The 25,135-nt window shown below is 43.9% G+C and overlaps 1 protein-coding gene across 1 annotated transcript; it reads left to right on the forward strand.

Moving 5' to 3' along the window:
• The first annotated feature begins 1,816 nt into the window (after window positions 1-1,816).
• Window positions 1,817-24,890, forward strand: SCTR (secretin receptor). Its single transcript, XM_033065402.1, has 13 exons — window positions 1,817-2,255; window positions 5,740-5,866; window positions 9,594-9,704; window positions 13,497-13,600; window positions 13,897-13,994; window positions 14,977-15,109; window positions 15,865-16,018; window positions 16,108-16,168; window positions 16,709-16,778; window positions 19,497-19,588; window positions 19,682-19,820; window positions 19,983-20,024; window positions 20,941-24,890. Exons 1-13 carry the CDS (start codon window positions 2,214-2,216, stop codon window positions 21,115-21,117), a joined length of 1,350 nt encoding a protein of 449 aa, XP_032921293.1. The 5' UTR covers window positions 1,817-2,213; the 3' UTR covers window positions 21,118-24,890.
• The last annotated feature ends 245 nt before the right edge of the window (window positions 24,891-25,135 follow it).

A 25,135-nucleotide genomic window follows, 5' to 3' on the forward strand; every position in this document is an offset into this window, starting at 1 on the left:
TATACTGAGTAGGTATAAAAGCAACTGCACACAGCTATTGTTTAATTAAACAAACATCTCATTTGGGATTCTGTGAATTCTCGGCAATAATTCTTTGTAGTCTGCTGCTGCTGTTAGGTTTCCCAGCTCTCCCTATCTGTCCCACTGGGCTGGCATATGCTGTGAGCCAAGCAATGGTTTGCACAGGTGAGAATTTCCCAGGTTTTATTTTGCATAACGTCTTTCAAACGCTCAGCCTGAGCATAAATAAAATGGGAGGATCACAAATTATTAATTCACACCGTTGGTGTTTAAATCCAACATTGAATATCCAGAATCCTGGGCCTATTTTGGAAAAAACCCCACACTTCAAGTACATTGAGAAGCAAAGCTCTCTCAATTACATAAATGCAGGAAAGAGTGCTGGCTTTCAGGAGAAGATGCTGCAATATGAATGGAATAATAAAATGTTCCTTCAGCCAAAGGAAGAGAGAGAAAGACTTGGTTCCCCACTGAGATGATGCAACATTGTCAGTGTGGTTTCTTCAGACTGCTAGAGTGACATTGTCTGGCTGCCTCTCAGACCCCCTTTCAACAGTTTGTTTAACCCTTTGATATTTTCGACCAAGCTCTGTGGGGAAGCGGATGTCTTCAAGAAATGAAAATCCCTACACGTTTAGTGTGGACTAGGGCAGGGAAAACTGAAGCATTTTTCATTTTGAGGGAAAAGGATGCTGTGTGAGTGTGGCGGATGAGCAGAACAAAGCTAGGGTGCCTGATTGCTGCTCTGGGACTGTGGGGAAATATGAGGGTGGTGTGTAGGGAAAGAGGGAGCATTGCAACTCAGCAATCTTCATGGTTCACATCTAGAGATGAGCTGGAGTCAGGATGGGCATGGAAAGGGCAGCACTTGCTAGGAAACCCAAATTCCTTCATTATGCTGCTCGGCAGATGACTTGTTTCACCCAATGGCAAGATTTTCAGTGCACAGGCAATTAGCCATATATTTTTCCTAGTCATTGACTTTACTGGAGAACATCTGTGTTCTGGGCAGCCCTTCATTAAATTTGATTTATCTGGTGATGGTAAATTGGAATAGGGGGTAAAAGATGTTTTGAGTCAAGCTGAGGACTGTCATGCTTCCGCTGGTACACAGTGGAAACTTTGGCTCTTTTTTGAAGCTGTTATCAGTATTGTGCTAGAAGTCAATGTGACAAGCAGGGGTTTGGAGCACCTGCCTTGGCAGCTGGGAGCTCATACCCAGCTAAGCACACAGCCCCTTTACAATAGTTTTGCCACAGAAACAAAAAGGAGAAGGAACAACAAAGAGTGCTCTGCTGACAGGTGAGGGGACTGCCAAGGAACTGTCTTTGGGAAACTCAGGGTGTCTGGAATCTACATCCCAGCAATGAGGTACCAGTGGGATCCAAAGGCAATGACACCTTGCAGTCTACAGCATTGGGATGAAATGCAGACTGGCTGTTTCTTCAAATGCTGGATAAGAGGATGAAATTTAGGGAGTATTTGGAGTCCTCTTTGGAAGAGAAGAGCAGATTCCCTGTTTATCCCAGACTAGAAGTTGTCTTCGGCTCTGGCAGCTGTGTTCAGCTGGGCTTGGTGGGACATGCATGCAGCAGGATCTGCCAGCTTCCTGATTTCTGGCTCTCAGGGATGTGTGCTCCCTGTGGAAGCATGTGCAGAGCTGTCGAGAGCAGAAGCAGTGCAGGCAGCCTGAGTCACATTCCTCCAACTCGGCTTCTCAGCAGAGCACTTATTCCAGGGCTGTATCTCCCCTTGATTGATTGCCTCTGCCATTGTGGGGCTGACATCTTACAAGGGAATCCTGCCTGGTCCCTTATCGTGGGAGCATGAGGAATGATCATTCCCTAGCGACACCCCTCGATAGCAGTGAATAATAGCCAGGAAGGGCGGCAGACAGCAGTAGGAACATGCTCAAGAGAGGTGCTGTAATTCTTGGGACAGGGCGCTTCTGCAGAGGAGGAGGAGAAGAGCTTGCAGGGTGGACGGGAGGGGGGGTCCTGTCACTGTTGATGCTCCCTAGAGCTCAGCAGCTGGAGAGAAACATTGGCTAAGGATGGTCAGAGCTGGGAAGGGAAAAAAGCAAGGAGGGAAAAGGATGAAGTGAGAAGAGCTAGGAACCACGCTGGAGAGCATACAAGCAGCCTGCTGACCTCTGATGCATGAGGGATGAAGAAAACAGACTGTGATTGACTATGTGGACCATCTGGGTGATCTTCTGGATTTCAACTGTCCCGGTAGGTGCTCAGATCTATTTATCCCCATTTGCATGGAATCACATGTTATCTGAGTAATTCTGAGCACCTCTATTCCATGAAGTTGTGGTATCGCTGTTTAAAAAGATCTGTGTAGATCCTGGAATTTTAAAATTTTATTCTTGTTTCTGCTGCTTCCTACACTAATTGACCGTGGCCAGATGACTACACGCTGAATGCCTCAGTTTCCCCACCTTTATAAAGATGAAAGTGTTACTAACCCACTTCGACAAACACAGCAGGTGCTGTGATGAAGGAGAAAAGATTTGACTCCATTCAGAGAAGCTTTACTGTTTTACACCAGCAATCAATCCCTTAAGGGGCAATGCCCATGTCTAGCATTCAGATTAGACTCAGGTCGAAGGAATGTGAAGTGATGTTTATACCACAAAGTTTGGTTTCTTTCTTTTTAGCTTTATTTCTTTATAGAGATTTATGTGGCAGATTGTCACTGCTGAGCTCCAGGCACTTGGATCAGTCAGAAAGGAGAGTGGAACCTGGGCTGTGATCTCCAGGTTATTCAGATTTTGAATGCATATAAAACAAGGGGTGAAATATGTCTAGCTTGGGTGTGAGAAATTGGGAAAGGATCAAGCCGTTGTTTCATTTCAACAAATGGAAAAATCAATTTATTTGTCCTAGCAGGGGATTTGGTTCCAACTGTGAGAAAACGTGAGCTCTGCTTAGACATTTTCATTTCAGAGTGAATGCAATCTTCAAACCTTTTTCCTTTTGATAATCTTCTGCAATAAAAATTGTGACTGTGATGGTTTTCTTGTAATTTTGGTTGCTTATTCTTAGTACTACCTAAAGGACTTTGTAAATAGATGTCACTGCTAAAGGTGTCCCCAAGAACACCTCCTCCTATTGGTTCTTCTAATCTTTCAAAATACCTATTTTGATGTTGCCAGGCATGTTTTGCTCCTTAAATCCTCTCATTACACTAAATCCACTTATTTTAAAATGAAATGGCTGTGAATTCTGTATAATGTTTAGATCCATTAATTTCACACATTAAAAACTGTGTTGGCTGTTGCTATCAATACTGCAGCTTCTTGCCCATTCTGGAGAACTATTCATCACAGTTATATCTATTTGGAATGGGTTTGGTGTCTTGTCTTTAACCAAAATATGAGGATGTCTTTCTCTCTGTCCTGATTTCACTTGGGATAGAATTAATTATCCTTTTAGTAGCTGGCAAAGCGTCAAGCGGATCAAAACTGTCTCAGGGAACTGTTTAGGAAGAGACATAGAAACTGCACGTAGAGGAGCCCCTTTTGCTGCTCTCTCTCAAGAGCAGGGGCAGGCTGTTTGCTCCCACTTGTGGATGGTAAACAGCAGTGAGACTGAGCACAGCTGGTAGCAGAGTGGGGTTATCCGGCCACAGCATGGGAAGCAGATTTCTCATCTCTCCGCAAACATCCGAGCACTCACACCCAGCCTGCCCCCTCGGATGCCAGTGTTGGCAAAGACTGCCTCAGGGACAGTGTTGGTGGAAAACAAGGTGTTTAAACCTGCTCCTAGAAGCTCTCTGCTTTCCCTGGGCTTAAAATCCTGTTAGTTGCACATCTATTACTGAGAAGTGGTATCCAGCTGATTAGAAGAATAGGGTGGACATCACTTTGTGGGGTAAAAAAGTAATTGTAAGGCACTACCTCTGTTGTATTCCTGCTTGAACAACACATTTAGTGCAAGAAAGTAATGCTGTATCAGGTCATCAGGGTGATCTTCACAACTGGGTGTGCTAAAATTGTGTGGCCTCATTCTAATCATAAAGAAATAACACAGAAATAAATTTTTCTAAAACAGAAACTTTTTTTAGGACCAACATTTCTTAAAGGAAAACAGTGCCCACACAATGTAGAGGCTTTTTTTAGGACGGACTATTCCCCTGTTCCTGAGATCATTGCTTACATGATCCCTAGCATTTATTTTTACATATGTTCAGTATCATCTTAACAACCGGCACACAAAAACCAGAATGGTTATGCTGGCCACTTCAAATGCACAGCATTCAAATCCTGGCATCAGAAGAGAGTTTCTTTAATATAAAGTCTTTGCATGTATGATTCCAGAAAATTCATTACATTGTACAAAACCAGGTGGTTTCTAGTTCATTTATTCCATGATACACAAAGACAAGGGAGAAAGATGCTGAAGTTAAACACACCAGACCAATTGGATGAGGTATGATGCACTGTTGGAAAGATCAAACTCTGTTCAGAAACACAATGCTCAAAAAATTTCCAGCCAAAATAGTGGGAAGAAGGTCACTAATGTCTGCTATGCTAAAATTTAATTGTAGAAAAGTAATAGTTCTCATTACAGGCTTTTCAGGGATTGTTCTTTCTCCCAAATCTAATCTGAAAGTGATCAACTATGCTACAAGATTTATTATGTTGAGCAATAATATGATTATTATATGCTGGATTATCTTTCTTGAACAAAGAACATAAACAAATTCTATGTGATACTTTTCAACTAACTGAGTCTGATGACTTGCTTTTAATCTCTTCATTACGTGTATACATATATTTGCATTTATATATATGTACATAAAAGTTTCATAGTGAGAATTTATAGAGATTTTTGGTTTATCCTTTAGAGAGAAATTATCTAATTCATAATAATGGGCATCTACTTATATTCAGGTTTATTGTGTCAAAAATAATAGACACTGGTAAAATAATAGAAAGGGTAAAAGTACTTTTTTTCTGAATGACATAACTGCTAAGACCTTATCCTGCAAATAATTTTGCAATTATTTTCAGTATTTGTAATTATAATGGTCTGTATCTGTTTGGTTTTTTCACTCATTTTGGTGCAGCTGCATAAAACATAAACACACATTCAATTGCTACATAAGGATTGAGTGAACACTAACATTTCCACATAGTTTTATGAGAAAGGCGGATGGGAAGATGAGAAAATGACCTTAGGACAAGTTACCATCTAGGTTCTCACGAAAATCTGGGTGAGATTCTGCTTTCAGGTGGGCTCCTGCAGCTACCAGATGGTAGCAGTGAAACAGGCTTGGGTGGTCTGCAACCAGTGGGCATATTTGGATCACTTGTGCCCAGGAAAATGGCCTGCCAGGTGCATGGTTTAACACTGCCATGGGTGAGTGATTCATTCTCTGTTACTCTAGGAGACTCCAGCAGTGTTCTGGATGTTTCTGCAGTCTTTTGGAAGAGCATCCTGTTCATGTGCTTAATTTAGCAGAATAACACATTTTTCTCAATGTCAGTAATGTCAGCAAAAGGCAAAAGACATAAACTCAGTCTGTGCTTGTCTGCTGCTATAAAAATACAGACTTAACTGGGAAAATTATCTGCATTTCAAGGAAATATTCCCCACAATCAAATGATAGATTTGCATGGGAATATGAGTATTAAAAGGATAGATTCTGTTGAGATTTTATAAGTTTTAAGAGGAAAAATTATTCCACTGCTTTTAAAATTTGTAGATCAAAGCTATTCCACCTGTCTGTGACCTTCTGAGCGTCCTGAAAAGGGAGGAAGAAAAGTGTGTGGAGACTCTTTCCCTGGAGGAAAGGAACCAAACGACTGAAAACTATCTGCTCCTGAGCTCAGGTAAAGGCTGAACAAATGCTCATGATTAAAGCTGCTCTCACATGAGCTGGGTGCCTCAAACTCAGATACCCAGCATCCCTTCCCATAGGAGGCATGCACTTAGTGTACATCTCTCCTTTAGGAGCAGAAAAACAGGTAAGATGGGTTACAAGGCTTTGAGAGCAGAATTTTGACCTTACTGTGACAGGATGAGTTGTGGGAACCTTCTAACCCAGTTGCTTGACTGTAATCCTCACAACTAGGGAACACACCAGCAACAAAATCTTGCAAATTGCCATCATCTCTTCTTGGACAAGGATAATTTAAAAAGCCATCCCAGCAAGTACAAATTTACTTGACTATATTTACCTTAAAAATCAATAAAGACCAGTAGCCAACATTTAAATCACATGCTTTGATAGTCCTCATTGCTTCCTCCTTGTTCCAAGTTACTGTCACCTAACAGAGTTATTGAATTCAGCAAGTATTTATCATCATATAAAGGAGTTTTTTAGTCTGGGAAAGTTGTGATACTGAGTCCTCATCATGAGGACAGCTTTGCTTTCACAGCTGAGCAACTGGGGTCATGTGCAAGAGATTATTAAACTTTGCCTGTGAACTGCATGTTAGTTCCCCCAGGCAGCTGCTGGGTCAGCATCTCGGAGAGAACATTGGGTGTAGGCAGCACATGTGACTGTTTTTGCCATTGCCACTAAGGATGGGGTTGTCTCTCACAGCATCTCACAGACTGAACTGATTCTGGGTGAGCTTTATGGACAGAGTTCCCATGAGATGTGCTCTGTGCAGGATATCCTGGCCACAGATAGGCTACCATGTGGAACTAGAGTTGAGGTGTTTTCTTAGTTTCAAAGCCTTTCTCTCTAACAGAGAGTGTTGGAGACACAGAACAGTCTTACTATGACCTGGCCCAAGGGCAGAACTCAGAGGCAAGATCTATTTCCTGTTTTTTTAGGATATCTTGCATTTTTCTCTGTCACTGTGTTATCCCTGTCCCTCGCAGACTGAAGGGTGTGAGCGCAGCTTCAGGGCATTACAGCCACTAGCAGTGACAGGATACCTTATGGCAGGCTCCCAGGTACTCCACAAGGCAGATGTCTCACTGCATGTAAGAAGTTTGATGATGTGAATAAATCAGTATTGTTTGTTTCCTTCAGTGAAGAGGAGGGTAGTTTGTCAGCCTATTTCTTTTTCTGCTTTGATCTTGTGGTATGGCTCTAATGCTCAGCTCTGTGTTTCCTTGGCACCAGAGCTCCATAACAGATGCAGACAAGTAAAACTCCACAGGACCACGCAGGTGTGGACCTGCACCAGCATTAGCAGGCAGTACCATTTTACAGAGGGTCTTGTTCTATCTCAGTCAAATAGGAGCTTCTCAGCAGAGACTTATTCCAATTTTAAATTGGATCCACATGTTAAAATTCACCCAAGACCTTTTTTTACTAGAATTTTTAAACGGGGTAACTCTACCTAAAATTCTACCAAACTCTAAGAGGGGTTTGTTACCTTGGTAAATTAGGGAGTAATGCTTCTATTCTGGGAAATAACACACCTGAAAATACCTCCAGCCTTTAAGGTATCTGCGTGCCTGAAGTCCTTGTGGAGAAAATCCCATACAAGGATTTCAGTTTGAAGAGGAGAGAAACAAAGCTGAGGAATTCAGTGCATACCCTTGGTGGGTCATGTAGGGAGTAATAAAGGTGGCAGTGTGTTGGGCACCTTCCACACCTCGTCCTTCCTGCACCTGTCCCCAGATTTGACTAGCACAGGCAGGGAAAAAAAGACAAAGCAGGGGACAAGCTCCCACCAGCCGTCTCTGCTGCAGTGCTCACATCTCTGTGAAGATGACACAAATGGAATTCATTGCTGGGGAATCAGGCACAAAGTACCTGAGCAGTGAGTGTTTCTTATCCTCCTGCAGTAAAAGGGTAAAGGGACTCTGCTCTTATGATAACACTAGCTTGGGAAAGGGAGCAGTGTAATATTAACATAACCCAAGTCACAGTTACACTCTTTTTTGTGCATGAGTGAAGACAAGAAAATTCCGTTGGGAGCAAGGAGCAGGGCAGGGGAGCCACTGGAGCCCTGGCACCCCTGATTATGGTGACACCGTGTATTGCTGCTGGGACAATGCTCTGAGTGCTGCTTGAGGCAGATCCTGAAGAGTACAGGGCTGTGTGAGGGAGATGTTGCTGTGCTTTGTCTCCACCCTGAGGCTCTTTATCTAGCTGGGGGTGGGAGACACCAGCTTTCATCCATGAGGAGTGGCAAGAAGCCCACCTGCAGGAGGAATAGCTCGGCTGGTTTTTGTTTTCTCTTCCTGGATGGAAACCACCCAACATCATAATTTTGCCAGCTGTTTCTGTGCATTGGGTCTGATTTGGGGGTTTTATGCCTGTGGTGTTGGCATGAAGGTTCAATAAACCAAACAATGCAGCATGTTAAGTCATAAATATCACCCAAGGTGAAGTTTTGCTTGCCTTTAAACTTTTGCTTTGAAGTAAATCCTTTCCAAACTTATAAACATTGGCACAGGGAGGACACCAGGGCTGAGGTGCCCCCCTGGCTGTGAACAGCTCTGTATTTTCAGGCACTAGGACTGTTGCACAGGAGGAAATCAATACATTTCTAGAAATGTAAATATTTTTGTCAGGCTAATGGAGGCTGGCCTTATAAAGCATTAAGTGTTTGAGGAGAGTGCTTGGTCAGCACTTCCTCCCCACATGTCTGGATACAGCAGGCACAGGGTAGTCCTGACATGTCCCAGTGGCCTTTTTTCCCTTGTTATGTTGCAGAAACCTCAAAGAAGACTGTGCTAAAACCATTGAGAGGGTGTGGAGGCAAAGGTGGATGAGTCTGAATGATTTCAGCCTGTATCTGGAGAAGAGCAAAATAAGAAATTGTAGGATTGTAGTTTCTCCTTGGTACAAAGAGCATCAAATGTAGATCTTCTCCACTAACACTCTGCACCTCAGGCCAAAATTAATCCATGCCAGCATCCAGCACCTAAGCAAGATGTCTAAATAGAGATCACCAACATACTCTGCTCCATGAGTATATGAGAATAGTCTGTGATTTAAGTGATTTGTGGTTTAAGTATCATCCTGAAGCTGTTTAAACTCCTAGTCACAGAATCACAGAATGGGTGAGGCTGGAAGGGACCAATGGATCATCTGGTCCAACCTCCCTGCACAAGCAGGGTCATCTAGTTGCATTTTTTATTATTTACAAAAATATTATGTAAGGAAAACATTAGGATGACTCAAAATGAAAGAGTTAAAAGACTGAAAATAAGTTAAAAAATTCCCATGTGATTTCCTTCATCTTTCCAGGGCCATTCAGTAGTTACCAGCAAACAGTTAGGTAGGAAAAGGTCTGACTGTGAAGTTCAGAATTACTCTAATTGCTATTCATGTGTATAGTAGAGACCAGTGGGATCAATGGCAAGAGTGGGACAGGTGTGGGAGCTTGCTGGGGCTGGTTTGAAGCAATCAGGACCTGCTGTGTCCTATCCAGGTCTCAGCAGGAATTGCTCTGTCTCATCCAGCTTGCTCTTCAGAGCACTGTTCATCTTTGTTCCTGTGGCTGCCTTGGTCCATGGGAGATGTTGCATGGGGCTGTGCTGCTTGGGGATGTCTCCCAGTGTTTCATTGTGGGAAGAAGCTTCATGGTGTTCTGTCACTGGAGATGCTTGTATAAAACAAGATGTATTTCCTTGTTGCCCCCCCAGGCAGATGTGCTGGAATGTGGGATAACATGAGCTGCTGGCCTTCAGCCACTGTGGGACAGACTGTCAATGCTCACTGCCCTGAATTCTTCCAGATGCTGACTGGGAAAAAAGGTAATGCTAAAACGATGCTTTTCTTGCCCATGTGTTTTTTATTAAACACTTACTGATTAAACACTTTATTTTTTATTTATTTACAAAGACACCACAATCAGGTCTGAATTTGAAATGATATTTTCGTTCTTTTAAAGAACAACAGGTATTTAGCAGCTCTGTTCCCAACACTAAGCTTAACATGAAAAAGCCTGGAATTAAAGTAGCAAGATCTTTAAAGTGTTTGCTTTTTCCAGCCAGATGGAAAAAAGTGCAGGAATTAAATGCTATCCTGAAAAGCAGATTTTTAGCATGGTTTCTTAAAGAAAATGGTTTTCTCCACCCAGGTTCTGTGTTTATTTCTGTCTTTCCCTTTTAATACCTCCTAGAGTCAGTGGCTGGTCCCAGAGGAGCTTGATGGGGACAAAACCTTACACAGCATTAGGTTCCCACGAGTTTTTGCAAAACATCCAGCTAGGCAGGCAGAAAAAATCCCTTTTTTGCCTTCGTTAAGAGGAAATCTGCACTGGGGATTTCTCTTTTGCCTGTGACAAGTGGCACATGGAAATTCAGGTTTCATGTCTCACCAAACAATTTAGTCAAACAGAGGTGGGCTCAAACAATGCTTTTTTGTCCTTTTTCTGAAATATCTAAGGTAGAAATGAAGTGAAATTTACTCCCAGTAGGCTACAGTAATCATGAAGTATTAAGTAAGCCCACTTTCTGTCCATTTCTGCTTTTCAGTAATGCCTAAGAAATGTGTTTACATTTCTCTTTAGGGAGTTGATGATTCAAATGAGAAGAGGATTTTGCATTCTTCAGTTATAGGGCACAGATTAATGAGGCCCAATACTTACAGAAAAGCAGACAGATTCATTTTATGAAGGGAGGAACAGGAGACAAAGTATTAGATTGTCTAATAAAGATTACATAACTCAGAAGAGAAGCACTTAGTGCTCTTTAAATGAAATCAGACTTGAGCCACTCAGATTAAAATAGAAACCTTGCTACTTTCTGTACACACGAACATTATCTGCCCTTTGAGCCCTTTAAGCTGGTTTAAAGCCAAAGGATAAACTACACAAAGGCATAGATCGCTGAAGAAACCATCCATCTGGCATCCACATCTTTAGTGTGGTGATCCCAGCTGGTACAGCCACTAGAGGGAACTGCTCCCTGCCTCTGGCAGGGGAAGAAAGCAGGAATTTGTACATCCAAAGGTCATAATTGCATCTCAGATGTTCACTACCTTATCTTTGAGGTAGTCAGCTTAAACTTAGTTGCCCTCCTTATCAAGAAACTGATAAAATATAGTCAGTGACAGCTTTCAAAACAGAACCACAAGACCTGGTCCACCATCATCAACATCTTATTTCAGTCTCTGCATCTGGCATTTTGGGCCAAAGTCACAACAGTTTAACCTCATTCCCATGGCCACCTTCTTCTTTGATTTTATACTGTGGTTGGTTTGTGACTTCTCTGTTTATTTACTGCTACAGTCATTGCCCTGTTTGAAACAATTTTTAAAAAGAGAAACAAAGATCTGCTTGCTTCAAAAGAAAAGCAAAGGTTTTCTCTCCTCACCACTTACAAAGCAGATGGGCAGCCACAAATACCAAAGGCCCATATGTCAAGCCATGTGGATGTCTCTGAGCTCTGCCCAAACCCTGTCTCTGTGCTCTGTGCTCACATCTAGACTTGCATTTGCAGCCCAGATTGTCTGGTCCTTTTCTACACAGCAGACCAAAGAAACCAGAATTATCTGGAACCGAGTAACAGAACTGACCATGATGTCTCAGGCAAGGAACGAAGGAAGTTGTGAGAATCGTGAGGATTCAGAGGCAAAGGCCACATCAGATGGCCCCACTTCCACAGCTCTCCCTTTAGCCAGAGCTCCTTCTTGCCTAGGCAAATCTAAAGTACAGTAAAATCCAAACCAAATCCTTAGACAGACTGCAGATCCCCAGTCTGCTCTGGGTGGGCCATGCTGCAGTTTCCCCATAATGAAGGAGCATTGCTAAAATTTTCCTCATGCTATAATGCTAAAATTCCATCCATATGATGTGCCTGGCATAATCTCCTGTGCTTTTCATTTAATGCAATAGTATGTGCTCACCAACACAACTTCATCTCTTCTTGTCTGATCTGCTTTGACAGCCTCGAGCACAAAGCAGTCACAGGCATGTTTACAAGCACAGTGCTTTGCTCCAAGTAAAGTAAGTCTGACTTAATAGTTGATGCTGAAGTAGAGAATCTGCCACCACACCACCTCCTTCCTGGATGCCAAGAGAGGCTGGGGACAACCTCTCTTGTTGCACTGTAGCAAAACATAGAAAACCTGGCTTACGAAAGCAAGCCTGACCCTTTCAAAGATGCTAAGATGGAACAAGATGTTCAAAAACACATCAGAATAATAGTCTGATAAGGACACACCCCAGAGCTCTTCCCACTAAGGTTTCTAAGCATGTTTGCTGTGCCTTGCGGGTTTACAGAGGTGAGTTCAAATCAAGTGCAGACATGCTGTCACCAGCATTAGCTCAGAGATAGCAGGAGCCCTGACTCTGTCCTGGCAATTCCAGCAGGGCACCAAAGAGGACAAGCCATTGCCAAACAGGGCTGCATATGCATCTCCCTCAGTTCCCTCAGCACTGCAGGGATGTTTTGCAAGAGTCAGACACCCTAAAGTCCTCATGACTAAATGTGTGGGAGAAAAATAGACTTTTATGGTGCCCTCTGGCAAGGCTTGTACTAAGAAAGACTTCTGGTTTCATGTCCCCTTTAAATACCTGCTAGCGTTGCCATCACTACAACAAAGCCAGGATTTCACTCCATGTTTTCAAAGTGTGATTCTTAACAGACAGATCAATGTGATTAGGACAGTGGATAGTAGTCTTACTTCTTTGTAAAAGTTTCTCTTCAGAATGTAACATAAACACCTGCTAGGGCCACTTTCTTCCAGTGACATTTTAAGTGGTGCTGGGCAGGACTTCCCACTTCCTCTTTAGGGCCAAACATTAATATGGACAAGTTCAAAATAATCCAATTCAGTGATGTGCAACTTGTTAAGCATTCATCTCCCTCAGTATTAGGAGTCTAAATTCAGACATCCCAGCAGAAGAGGGTCAGACAAACTTCCCTTTGTGGATACTAATCTGAAAAATGAGTTGAATTCTGCAAATGCCCATTTTTCTCCGAAGACAGCCACAAGGGACACAGTTGGACTGAAGTTCTCAGCTTTCCAGAAGCTGAGCTTAAGTGAGGGGAATTTCTCCTAACCTTTAATTTGCAAGTAAGCAAGGAAATCAACAGTGTAAAATAATGCCCAGTGTGGGGAAAGACTTTCAGTATTCATTTAAATCTTACTGAAAATCCCTGACCATCTACAGTTTTGTGTTCTATTTGGAGCATGACAAACCACAGTAAGGAGGTGGGAACGTTCAGCAGAGTATCAGGTTTGCATGGAGTTTGGATCTGTGATTGAACAAGTCATGTGTTTGCTGATCTTGGAACAGTGGCCAAGAAACACCAGATGTACTGAGCAGTATTATTTATGTTGCAATTAATAAAAACACATCCATCACAGTCACCCCGGAGTGGACAAATAATATCATGACCCACACAAGTACACTGGGCAAGTATCAACAGAACCAGCTCAGCTGCATTTCACCTCCGGCTATGCAGAGTGCACAGCCTGGGGCAACATACTTTCCTGGCTCCTGGAGCAACCCTACATGGTGACTGAACCCCAAGGATAACAGATACAACTGGAAATGGTCATACCCCATTCTGTCTTTTTTTATTGCTGCCACACAGGTTTTGTGTACCGGAACTGTACGAGTGAGGGTTGGTCAGAGCCGTACCCGAGACCTGACATTGCTTGTGGCTACAATGTCAACGACACAACCAACGAGGCCAGAGTGAGTCTGAGTGTCCATGACCACAGGTCTGCTGCTCTGGGACCCTGGGGAGAAACACTTTTAGGAGAAACTGGTTGATAATGTGATTTAACCCAGGTGGGGTTATTGGTATTGGTGGTTTTCAGCAGGAATACCCCCTTCAAATGACTGGAAGTGGTTGCTCAGGGTGAAATATCAGTAGCTGATTTTGCAAGAAAATTTATTCATTAAATAGGAGAGGGGGGATTTTTCTTTTGGTGTGGGCTGATCTCTACTAGGCAGGCAAGGTAAAGATGTGATTATGTGTTCCCCTGCAGCGTTCCTACTTCATGACCCTGAAGACCATGTATACCGTCGGATACTGCACCTCCCTTGTGACACTGATGCTAGCCTTAGTGGTCCTGGCCTCCTTTAGGTGAGGAGAGGCATCTCTGGTTTGTGTTTGGCCAGGACTTCTGGTCATCTCAGCTGACAAAAATCCTTCTATTGACTTTTAGGGCAAACTAGAAATTGAAGTATATCTGAAAACCTTCACAGAAATTAGTGACAAAATTTATTTCTGAATCCTGTCTTCTAGAGAATATCAGGGCTGCTCATTATATGGTGCTCTCCTTTTCTTTCCAAATTATAGCTGGATGCATGTTGCAAATGGCATTTGCACCAACTCCCTGCTGAGGTCTTCCCATGATTTCAGTGTCCCTTGGGCAGTGTCTTTCCTCCTGCTGCTCTTTTCCCCACTTGAGACTGTGGCTAAAACTTTGTTGTAAGTGGCACTGCACTAACTTCTGGCAAGGTGTTTCAGGTTTCTGTCAGCAATCTGACATTCAGCTTATCTTCACTCATCCCTGTAACCTGGAATTTGTACTGTGCTGCTTATTCAGTGAAACTCATTTCCCTTACAGTAAATGTCAGGGCGGCACCTCTGGGCAAAAGGAAACCTAACTACTTGGCAAATTTATATTCAGGCTGCATGGCCTCTGGACACAGACTACGTGGAGATTTAATACAGAAAACACTGCAGGCACAAGTGCAATGTGCTGGTAGAATAAATAAATAAATTCATCCAGGTGTGAATAAACACCTTGGGTTCATGTTACTACAGAAAGGAGGGAGGGGAGGGATGCTAGAATAAGCATATTGGCATGAAATCACAACTATTGGCAACATGCAGCTTGTTTCAGTACCTGAGAGGAGCAGATGTGACTGTGGCTTTCTAAGGTCTTCTCTAGGATATTCCTCTTGGGAGATGCTTTAGTCTTCCCTTCACAGACAGAACAACACTGTTCTTCATTTGTCTGTTTGTCATTGCTAAGGATTGAAACCTGCTGTTTACAGCCACAGGCTCCTGACACTGGTCAGGAATGGCACTTCACTGGATCTCTCTTTTTGTTTTGCAGAAGACTTCGTTGCACAAGGAACTACATCCACATGCATCTCTTCACATCGTTCATTTTACGAGCCTCATCCAACTTCATCAAGGATGCTGTGTTGTTTTCCTCTGAAGACATAAATTACTGTGGGGCATACACGGTAACCAGCTTGCTCCACCCCTCAATTTCCCAGCAGGATCCTAGCAGGATTTAGTGTACAGGGCTGGAAATCTCCATCCCAGCTTTATATTTATCATGAGGGGTTATGGGAGAAGAGAGGTATGCTCTGCCCCTTCTCTGAAAACACATTAAACATATCTGACTTACACTGCAGGGTGAGACCTGATAGTAAGATAAGGGCTTGCACTCAGAGTCTGGGACCTCACAAATTCTGACATGTTTTTGCCTTTTTATTGACAGCAAACTATTTTGAAAATTTGGGTGTGAGGAGGGGTGAGCAACACTGGAGATGATTGTCAATGCTTTAAATTAAAAGATAAGAATTAAGGAGAGGAACAAAAATAGGCTTGTTTTGTTTTGATTTATCCCAAACAGTTTGTCTTTTTCAACTAATTTTCTTGGGGAAAAAAGTATTGATGATACATTCACACACTTCTCTAAGGTGATATTAGTGTTACTGGTACTAAGAAGGTGAAAAGAGTGAAATTCCCCTGAGACAGTAACCTGAATAGAAGTGTCCATGATACATTGAGTTCTTCTAGTGAGGCAGTTGATTAATGCATTTAGGAGTGCCAGCTCTGCTTTCTTGTCATGTGAAGCCCTGTCTCGAGGACACCCATTTAGTCCCCTAATTGCTATAAATCTCTATTTGCCAAGATTAATTTAGAGCTTGCTCTCTCTGTTAGAAGATAGGCACAAACCCAGGCAGGAGCTAATTACCCTCTCTTTCCTCAGGCTGGCTGCAAGCTCACCATGGTCTTCTTTCAGTATTGCATCATGTGTAACTACAGCTGGCTCCTCGTGGAAGGATTGTACCTCCACACTCTCCTGGTGATTTCTTTCTTCTCGGAAAGGAAGTTCCTCTGGTGGTTCATCGCCCTCGGATGGGGTACTGGTTCTGCCTTCAGTGAGAATAACCGGGGGTTTTCTGCCTTTGGGATGCACTTGTGAAGCAGTAACTGGTTTTTCCCTTTGCAGGAGCTCCAGCAGTGTTTGTGGCTGCATGGGCGACTGCTAGGCAACTTCATGAAAATATTGGGTAAGTGTGTGGAGGGGAGGAGCTGGCGTGCCAGGGGCAGCATGCAGCCCCTGTGCAGGCTGTTCCATGGAGTCCTGCTCATTTCTAATTGCTGGGAGCAAGTAAATCAATCAACATCCTGCTGTGGTGGGAGCCTGGCTCCTAGTGTGGGTGTGAGTAGAGGTACAGCTGAGCAGCTGGAGAAAAAGCTTCCAACTCCATTTGAGCATTTTCAAGGGTAGGTAGTAACCTTCAGGTATGAATTCAGACCACGATGTTTTCAGTATCTGTATTTAGCTTTCTGAACAGTGAAACTTTGTTTCTTTCTCTTCTCCCTTTCAAAATTTTGGACAGTGTTTGTACTTTAAGGGAAGGACCTATTTCTGTCCAGTGCAGGTGGGCAGTTTTCTGTCAGACACGTTGTACCACTCAGTGAGAACAGGAAATTACTTTTGTAGAAAACAGAATAGGGGCCTATCTAAGGTGCAAAACAGACTAAACTCCTTTAAAAATATACCAATGTTTTGATAACTGACTGCACCTTCTCTTATATTTTTACAGGTGTTGGGACATTAACACTGATGCCAATACCTGGTGGATCATTAGAGGCCCCATAGTTTTGTCTATTTTTGTAAGTCTTTTCTGGAACAAGCAAATTCAAACTACATTTTCAAATACTGTGAAGTCAGAGCTCATCTACTCAATATGCTTTAGAAGTGTGTTAATGAACTGAGCTTAGGCATGTGTCTGAACTGGTGTGACCCATGAGTGACTGCTTAAGCAACTTCTGCTCAGCAGGACTTAGTCAGTAACTAATGCCCCAAAGCTAAGTTCATAAGGAAAGCCAGAGTGTCCTCCCAAGAAGCAAGAGCCTGAAGAAGATCAGGTTTCCACATCCTGTTGATTTCACATGAATTTGGCTGTTCTGTGGAAGCTTGTTTTGGACTGTTTCAAGGAAAGCTCTGGAGGAGAAACGAGTGGCTGTACATTCAGTACAATTACTTTTGTGTCTGCTGGTCAATGCCTCTATCAGCAAAGCCAAAACCAACTTGCCTTACACGACCACTGGCTTTTGTTTTCAGGAATGAAAACAGCACAAAGGCTGCACACACCACAAATTGGTGGACAGCACCAAGGCACTGCTCAGTGAATTATGGCACAGGCATTGAAAACCAGTGTGAGCCTGCCCAGTGCAAGGCAGTAGTGATGAAAGAGCAGTTTGGTGTGTGTAACACTCAGCACCTGTGTTTTGAGCATTTGCTGATACTCTCCTTCAGAGCCTTAGGTACCAGGGGCTGGAGCTGCTGCTTGGGACAGTTGTTCTGCCCGATGAAGATGCTGTGGGTCAGACCATGCTGCAATTATGTCTGAAACCCTAGCCCAGAGATGTGAACTGCTGGTTACTCCCAAGTAACCTGCTGACACTCCAAGCGAGACCCCAAGGGCTGCTTGAGGTTTTCACGTTTCCAGTAAGAACCATTTGGTTTGCAAAACACAAACTGCAACACTTGCATGCTTCTTGGAAAGGCAGGCAGCAGAGGTGGTGGGTTAAAGTTCTGCTCCTGCTGACCAGTGAGCAATCCTGCATCCCCACAGGACAAGCAGAACCGCACAAGTGATTTGGGATCAACTTAAGGAGGCCACGGCATTTATTTTTCTTTATGAAACAACCCTCAGGCTAGGAGCCACTCAGCAATACATAAAGACAAAAAGCACAATCTTAATTTATCTTTTGGTGGTCCCCACCCGCTATTGCCTTCCAAGTGTCCTCAGAATGCTGATCCTGCTTTGTTTAGCTACCCAAGGCAGAAGCCGCCTGCATGACTCTGCAGGTTTTCCCCAAAAGAGGCTTTACTCAAGCCCATAACCAAACAAACAGCCAGATCCCAAGAACCCAGATCTAATCTCTGTATTCCTCACAGCCTTCAGCAGTTCAAAGGGCGGAAAATCAGCACCGATAAACACCTTTGTGCTCCCAGGCTTATTCCTGCGCTGCCTGCGGGCAATTCCTGCCAGCAGAAATCCCGACGCTCCCCCTTCCCCTGTGGTTCTTAGCAGTAAAAGTCCTGCTCAGCCTACAAGGCTCTTCCCTGGCCTAATGGATAAAAAAATCCCAGAATACCCAGACCTGAACCTCCTTGACCCCCCACCACCCCTGAAGTATTTTTTACTTCATGCTTTCCACCTCTAGCTCCTCCCAGCTCTATTCCTTTCCTCCTCCCTCCTCACCTTCCCCAAACTTCCAGCCCACTCCAGACTCCCTCAGCAGCCACAGCTGCTCCCTTTCCACCCAATAACTTTAAAGAACTTCAGGGATCACGATGCAAAGTTGTTTAAAGTGAGGAGAGAGTCAACACTGGAGTTATTCCTTTTGCATTTTCCCTCTCTGGAAGGGCGGATATCAGATAAAAATGCTGACCTGCTCGGTTTGGGTGCAGATGAGGCAATAACTTTAAAGAACCCAATAACTTTAAAGAACTTCAGGGACTTACTGTGTCTGTCCCATCTCCAGGACACTTGGTTGTTTTAGGGAGACCCACCCCCGCAGAGCCCTGCTCCAGCGCCCACAGAGGATGCAGCACACCTTTGTTTCCCTGCTCAGGGATGGGTTAAGGGTGCTGCAGGAGGGGCACAGCTCTGCAGGCTGTGCGAGCCCCCGGACAGGGACAGACGGACACGCTCAGGTGGCTCTGCCTCCCCTGCAGCTCCTCTGTGCCTGAGGGTCAAACAGAGCAGAAACAGCTATTGCCTCATCTGCACCCAAACTGAGCAGGTCAGCATTTTTATCTGATATCCACCCTTCCAGAGGGGGAAAATGCAAAAGGGATAGCTCCAGTGTTGACTCTCTTCTCCTCACTTTTAACAACTTTGCCTCGTGATCCCAAACCACACGGAGTGTTTTTGGCAGGGAACAAAGAGCATTTGTAGTCCCAGTTTGCAAGTGGTAGCTCCAGTGCTGCCCCTTTGCTGGCATCCAAAGTGGGGCCAGACGGTGCTGAGGCTGTCAGAACCCTACAGCCAGACCAGACCAAACCCATGCTCCTGGTTTCCCTGCCCTTTGGTGATTTGCCTGGATAACAAGCCCTGACCATCTCCAGAACTAAAGCTAGAGCAAACCAGCAAGGAAAGCAGCCACCATCCAATCCCAGGGCCAAGCAGGCTGGAGAAGCAGGAACAGAGACTGGGATGGGAACATGGAAACAGGCAGGCCAGCCCCATCCCCTCTATTCTTTCTGCTTGGTCCAAACCCCCAAAGTGGCTCTGCTGATACCTGCCACTTACAGAAGTGGATACTGGGTTTGTTGTTTGGTGGGTTGCTTTTGCATTCTTACTTTTTTTTTTTTTTCAGATTAATTTCATTCTCTTTGTCAACATTTTAAGAATCCTGATGAGGAAGCTCACCTCCCCTGAAAAACGGAGCAGTGATTTCAACCAATACAAGTATGACCCTTATATCCCTTATAAGACATTCAAGGGCACCTGAGCATTTCTTGCTCCTTCTACACCAGCTTTTCCCTCTACTTTCATTCTCAGGAGACTTGCAAAGTCAACACTCCTCCTCATCCCTCTCTTTGGGGTCCACTACATCATCTTTGCTTTTTTCCCTGAGGATGCAAGCAGTGGTACAATGGAAATTCAGCTGTTTTTTGAGTTGGCTCTTGGATCATTCCAGGTAAAATTTGACAAAATAAGAAAAAGAGGTAGAACATGTAACTCTGCAACAGACTTGAGTTTCCAATGGCAAAACCAAGCTGTCTGAATTCCCTTGAGATGCCTCATCCCCATTCAAAAGCTGAAACTGCAGTCCTGTGACCACAGTTCTTTTATCTTTTAGGGCTTTGTTGTGGCTGTACTTTATTGTTTTCTTAATGGTGAGGTGAGTTTTGCGTGTATAACATTCTTTTTATTGCTGAAGCATGCTTCAATAATCAGTGGGATACATCCCCCAATGAATTACACCTTTTGTCTGAGGGTTTTCTTCCCAGCTACCTAACATCACTGGTGAAATTCCTCCTAGACCTGGCAAGCCTAGGTAATTGTATGCCAGATGCAAACTTCACCTCTCAAGTACTGCAACCCTTTAATAAATCAGATAACATTATTACTGCCTGGGAACTGAAGGTGGGAGCAGCATCCCTCACACAGTCACACTGACAGCCGACTGGCTCTGATGTATGATACCATTATCTGCCATCCCATCCATGGCTGTTTTATTTACTCGGTCCTTAGGAGGGAATTTATCAAAAGCTATAACCAGTCCAAGTTTATTAGGATTCTTATAAGGTAAAGCTTTTGGTAGAGGAACTGTTTCCTTTGTAGTTGCATGACAACTCCCAGGCTTCTGGGCTAGAATTTGCACTCTGAAGCGCTGCTGTTTCTAGAGGTGGGGGGAAAACATACAAACCTGGAAGATCCAGAGCTAACTGGAAAGAGAAAAAAAAGCAATCCAGAGCCTAAGAAAAAGTCACTTTGAAATGAAGGGGGGTTTTGAAATACTATGACTGATCTTTCAAATGGTTCAGAAAAAATTGTGGAAAAATATAAACCAAACACTAGATTCTGTGAACAGTTTCACCTGCAATTAAATAGAAAATTGTGTGGCTGCAACAACAGTATCACTAGAAGTGCCAAGAAACAGGCCCTACCTTAACCCCTTAAACTGGGGTTTAAATAAATAAGCCCAAACCTTGGCAAAAGTAACCCACTCTCATTTTCCTGTTACACTGCTCTCTGCAGTGCAGGGTTCCAACATAAACTAGCTGAACTAAGTATTTTGTGACCTTTCTACCTAGGTTCAGCTGGAAGTTCAGAGAAAATGGAGGCAGTGGCATTTAAGCAAACACTGGCGTCAGCATCTCAGCACCTCAGCAAGCAATGGAGGAAGCGGCTTGACTCAGGAGATGCAGATGGTGAGGTCCAGCCCAGCAGAGCACAGGAGAGGAACCCTCCAAGGGTCAAGTGTGCTTTAACCCTGTGCACCTGAGGTACCTCCTCCATGCTCAGATACACATGGCTGAGTCCCACGGGCTGAGCTGGGAGTGTCGTGTCCACATCCAAAGCAGGACTTGGCTGTAGGTCAGCGGTTCCTGGAGCACATCTGTTCGTGTGTATCCTGTGCAGCACCGTGGTTATTTTGCAAAGCAGAATGGGCCAAAATATTATGCTCTTCCTTGAGTTTCTGGCCACAGTAATTTGTGTTTCTTTCCACACCTGCTGCTAGTTCTACCTTAAATGTGACCTTTCATTTTCCACGTGGCTCTCCAGCATGTTCCAGGCTAGGTCAGGCTGGTGATTTTTTGATGTTCTCTATTTCTTCTGCTGCAGAAGCTGGGAGGACATTGAATTTTATATGATGAAGGTTACATGCCATCCTCCACGGGTTTGAAAAGCAAAATTAATTAATCCCTAGACTTTATCAAGGTTCAAAGCCTTTCTGTTGTGGTGATGGATACTGAGAACATAAGTCACAGCTGAGCTCCAGTTTCCTCTCTGACTGCATATCTATTGCTCCAGGGACAGTGGCAGGTTCAGACAGGTTTTTCCTTTGCCTCTTTCAATGGTGGAGACCTTGGAAACAACGGTGGTCCAATTTGGATATTTGTATCATTTTGAAATGGTGAAAGAGCTATTACAAAATATTCCAAGGTGAGGGATCACCAAAGGGTGACCAAAAAAACTTGAGTAAGATAGCTCACCCCTATTGTGTCTGTACCTCTGAGACTTGACCAGCTTGTATTTGAAAAGAAAAAAATGAAACCTCCTGAGACATCTAAAGCTCAATTGAACTGAACAGTAGAAGCTATCTGGTGAAAAACAATACCATAGTGGCTACCAAAAATCTCTTTAGGGTCAACAGTCCCTCAGTGTACTGAAACCTGCAGGGCTGTGCACTGTAATATGCTGTCAAAAAGTATCTGAGCTATCACAGCTTTATGCTCTTAAGGACATAGTTAAGCAAATTCTCCCGTTTTGAATGAGAAAGGGAAGAAATAATTCATCTGACAAAGGAAATCAAATCTACTTGATTTTATATCCAGATTTCCCTAGTTGGAGTGATTTTTGGCTGGGTTTCTTCAAGGGCAAAGATTATTGAACTGAAAGCAAATGGTGTTTATCACTTCTCCCTCCTCCCAATCACCTTCAAGACATTGGCAAAACATGCATGGCATGTCAAATACTGCCTGAGCAGCATTCCCCAACCCCCTCTGCCAAAACTGCTCCAACAACCTTTTAATCACACCAAATGCCTGCTTGGTAGGCCTCTGCCATTTTATCAGAAGACAAACATGCAGAGAAGTTCAAAGGATATATTCAAGCTTAAATTACCTATACCAAAGCAGATTTTTGAGTGCTGTTAGCTTTATTTGAAACTCTGAGATTCAGGAAAAAAAGTCTTTTTTTCAGTGGCAGTGCTGACAGCTATCCTCCACCCTCTCAGGTGCTGCACAAGGAGGGCAGCCAGGAGAGGAAGGGACTCAGCAGCAGGGAGAGCTCTGTGCTGCCTCCAGCCTGCCCTGCCTGGCTTTCTTGGCTCTTGCAGGGCACCCAGCAACAGGAGAGCTGAACCTCTATGACCAGGAAAAAAAAAAAAAATGAGATGTAAACCTGTAAATTGGCAAGTGTTTCAAGGAATTACTTTAAACTTCTATTTTTGGAAATGGCAAGGTTTCAGGTTGACTTTGTCCTTTAAAAACCAGCCAAAACAGATATAAGGAAGAACAGAAGCAGGATCAGTCCCATGACAAAAAGGAGAAGTGAAAGCCCCTCTGTGAAGGCTGGAATGAAAGATCCCCCTTTTTGCTGACTCACCCAGACCAAGCAGAGCCTCTGAACTTCTCGGGGATTTACTCTGTCCCAGTGCATTTAGCAAGTCAGATATTTCCAAAAAAATGTAACCTTAATTTTCTCTCTGACCTATGAATGAAACCAAGAAGGGTGAAACAACTTGTATGTGTCCTCTCTGAGAATTAAACATTCATCCTTCCAGCCAAAGCAGCTGTTTGTTTTAAATGCATGTGCCTCCAACCAGCAGAAATGAAGAAATACAGATTCAGAGATACAATAACATGTAATTAATTAGATCTGATGCAATTATTGGCTCTCACACAAGGCAGTGTGAGAGCTCAGCCCTGCAGTGCATAGTGCTTCAGACCAGCACAAGATTGAGAGGAGCCCAGGCTAAGCATGATTCCTATTTGTACAGGGGCATACCATATGCCCCAGAAAAAAATGCTGCTGATTTTTATATTTTAAACCCCCCAGTTCAAGCATAAATTGTTGTTTTACATGGTGTCGTTTTGGTTTTATTTATCTTGCCTGAAATAACCAAGAAAAAGGAATTATTCCCAGATTCCATATAACATATTTGCTTCAGGCATCAAGCACAAGCCTTGTTTGTATGAAGAGCTGAGGCTCCACAACAACTCCTGGATGTCAGCTGGAATTTGGAGTCCTCAGCTCTTGGGGAAGAGCACATCCACTGAGGAAGATACCAGAAGCAGGCAGCCCCTGGAGTTATGATGCTGTGACCTTGCCTGGGTTTCTGCTGGGTGTAGGAAGCTGCTGCCAAACACCACCACAGGGGAATCGGGTTCTTACCTCCCCCAGCTCCTGGGCAGGCACTGCACAGGCTCCCTGCACTGGGGATCTTGCCTGTTTAGCTGTGCTGGAGGATACCAGAGAAAAGAGCTGCTTAGCTCTGGGCACATTGACATGTTTATAAGCAGATGAAGAGGAACAGGAAAGCAGATGTCAGTGAGCAGTGCAAAAGCAGGAGATGAAGGCACAGAGAGGGAGCACAAACTCCATATTCATAGAGCCCATCCACTTCCCTTTCAGTGCACTTGATCCTGGGTATTCACTGTAAAACAGGTGGCTTCACCGCTAAATAGGACCTGAGTACCACCTTTCACACAAGCAGTTATCATTGCTCAGAGCACTGGTGACAGCCTCTGGCTATTCAGCCCACGTGCCCTGAGGAGCCAGTTGTCCTTCTGCAAGCCAGCAGGGCTCCAGCAGCCTAAGAGCTAATGAATTTAATAGGAAATCATTAATGGATTTTCTCTCCTACACGGCAACAAGGAAGTTCCTAGCAAAACTGTCAGAAGCAAAACCCAATAGTTGTGCCGTGAATAATTGCATTGTGCAACGCCTGGTGCAGGGGAGCTGAGATGGGCTGTTTCAGAAGGGTTGGTACCGATTCACTGCGGCTGGGTCCGGTGAAGGTAAGAGGCCACAGGAATTCAGGCAACACCCCTTCCAGGACACTGCCTGGGGCACACCCTGTTTTCACCCAGAAATGAGGCTTTTCTTACATGTGCCAGCTGACTTACAAGGTTGAGAAGAAGGGCGATCATCAGCTTACAATAGGCCCCAGCAGAGGGAAAGAGAAAGCGGGTGAGGACAGACATGTAATACATCTTTGTAATCACCTTCCTGTGGCTTGCAAAAGCAAGCAAGGCTCAGCCCCACTCCCGGTGTCCCAACAAGCACAGCTGATGAACGTATTGGAGATTTAAAATCAAAATAACATGCTCTAGGGGACCCTGCTGGAGCAGGGAGGCTGGACTAGATGACCTCCAGTGCACCCTTCCAACCTTAACCATGCTGTGATTCTGGAAAAACACAGTCCAGGCAGGATACTTCCCTAGCTAGCATGCCCTGTGTCAACATTTCCTTATTCCTATCCACAGACAATGGCTTGTGTACAAGTGTCCAATTAAAGTTAGTTACTAAGTCTAAACGTCTCATTAACAAGAAGTGATGTTCATTACCCGGCTTTTAAGAGATGTTAAACTGAGACAGACCAACAACCTCTCCTGTTGGAAAGAGAGCACCAGGTGCTAATTAACTTGAGATTACATAAACTAATTCAGTGGTGTGGCTGGGAAGCTATTTTCCTGACATTTAATTAAACCTGCTAATACAGTGGGCTCTGACAAAAACACGTAAATACATTTATACTCAGATTCCACTTCTTGCAGGCCA

The sequence above is a fragment of the Catharus ustulatus genome, chromosome 7, assembly GCF_009819885.2.
Source record: "Catharus ustulatus isolate bCatUst1 chromosome 7, bCatUst1.pri.v2, whole genome shotgun sequence".
Lineage (NCBI taxonomy): Eukaryota > Metazoa > Chordata > Aves > Passeriformes > Turdidae > Catharus > Catharus ustulatus.

Coding starts and splice junctions, on each gene's coding strand:
- SCTR (XM_033065402.1), top strand. CDS start 2,214: ATGTGGACCATCTGGGTGATCTTCTGGATTTCAACTGTCCCG. Junction 13,995..14,976: donor GTGGTCCTGGCCTCCTTTAG/GTGAGGAGAGGC, acceptor TTTGTTTTGCAG/AAGACTTCGTTGCACAAGGA. Junction 20,025..20,940: donor ATTGTTTTCTTAATGGTGAG/GTGAGTTTTGCG, acceptor CTTTCTACCTAG/GTTCAGCTGGAAGTTCAGAG.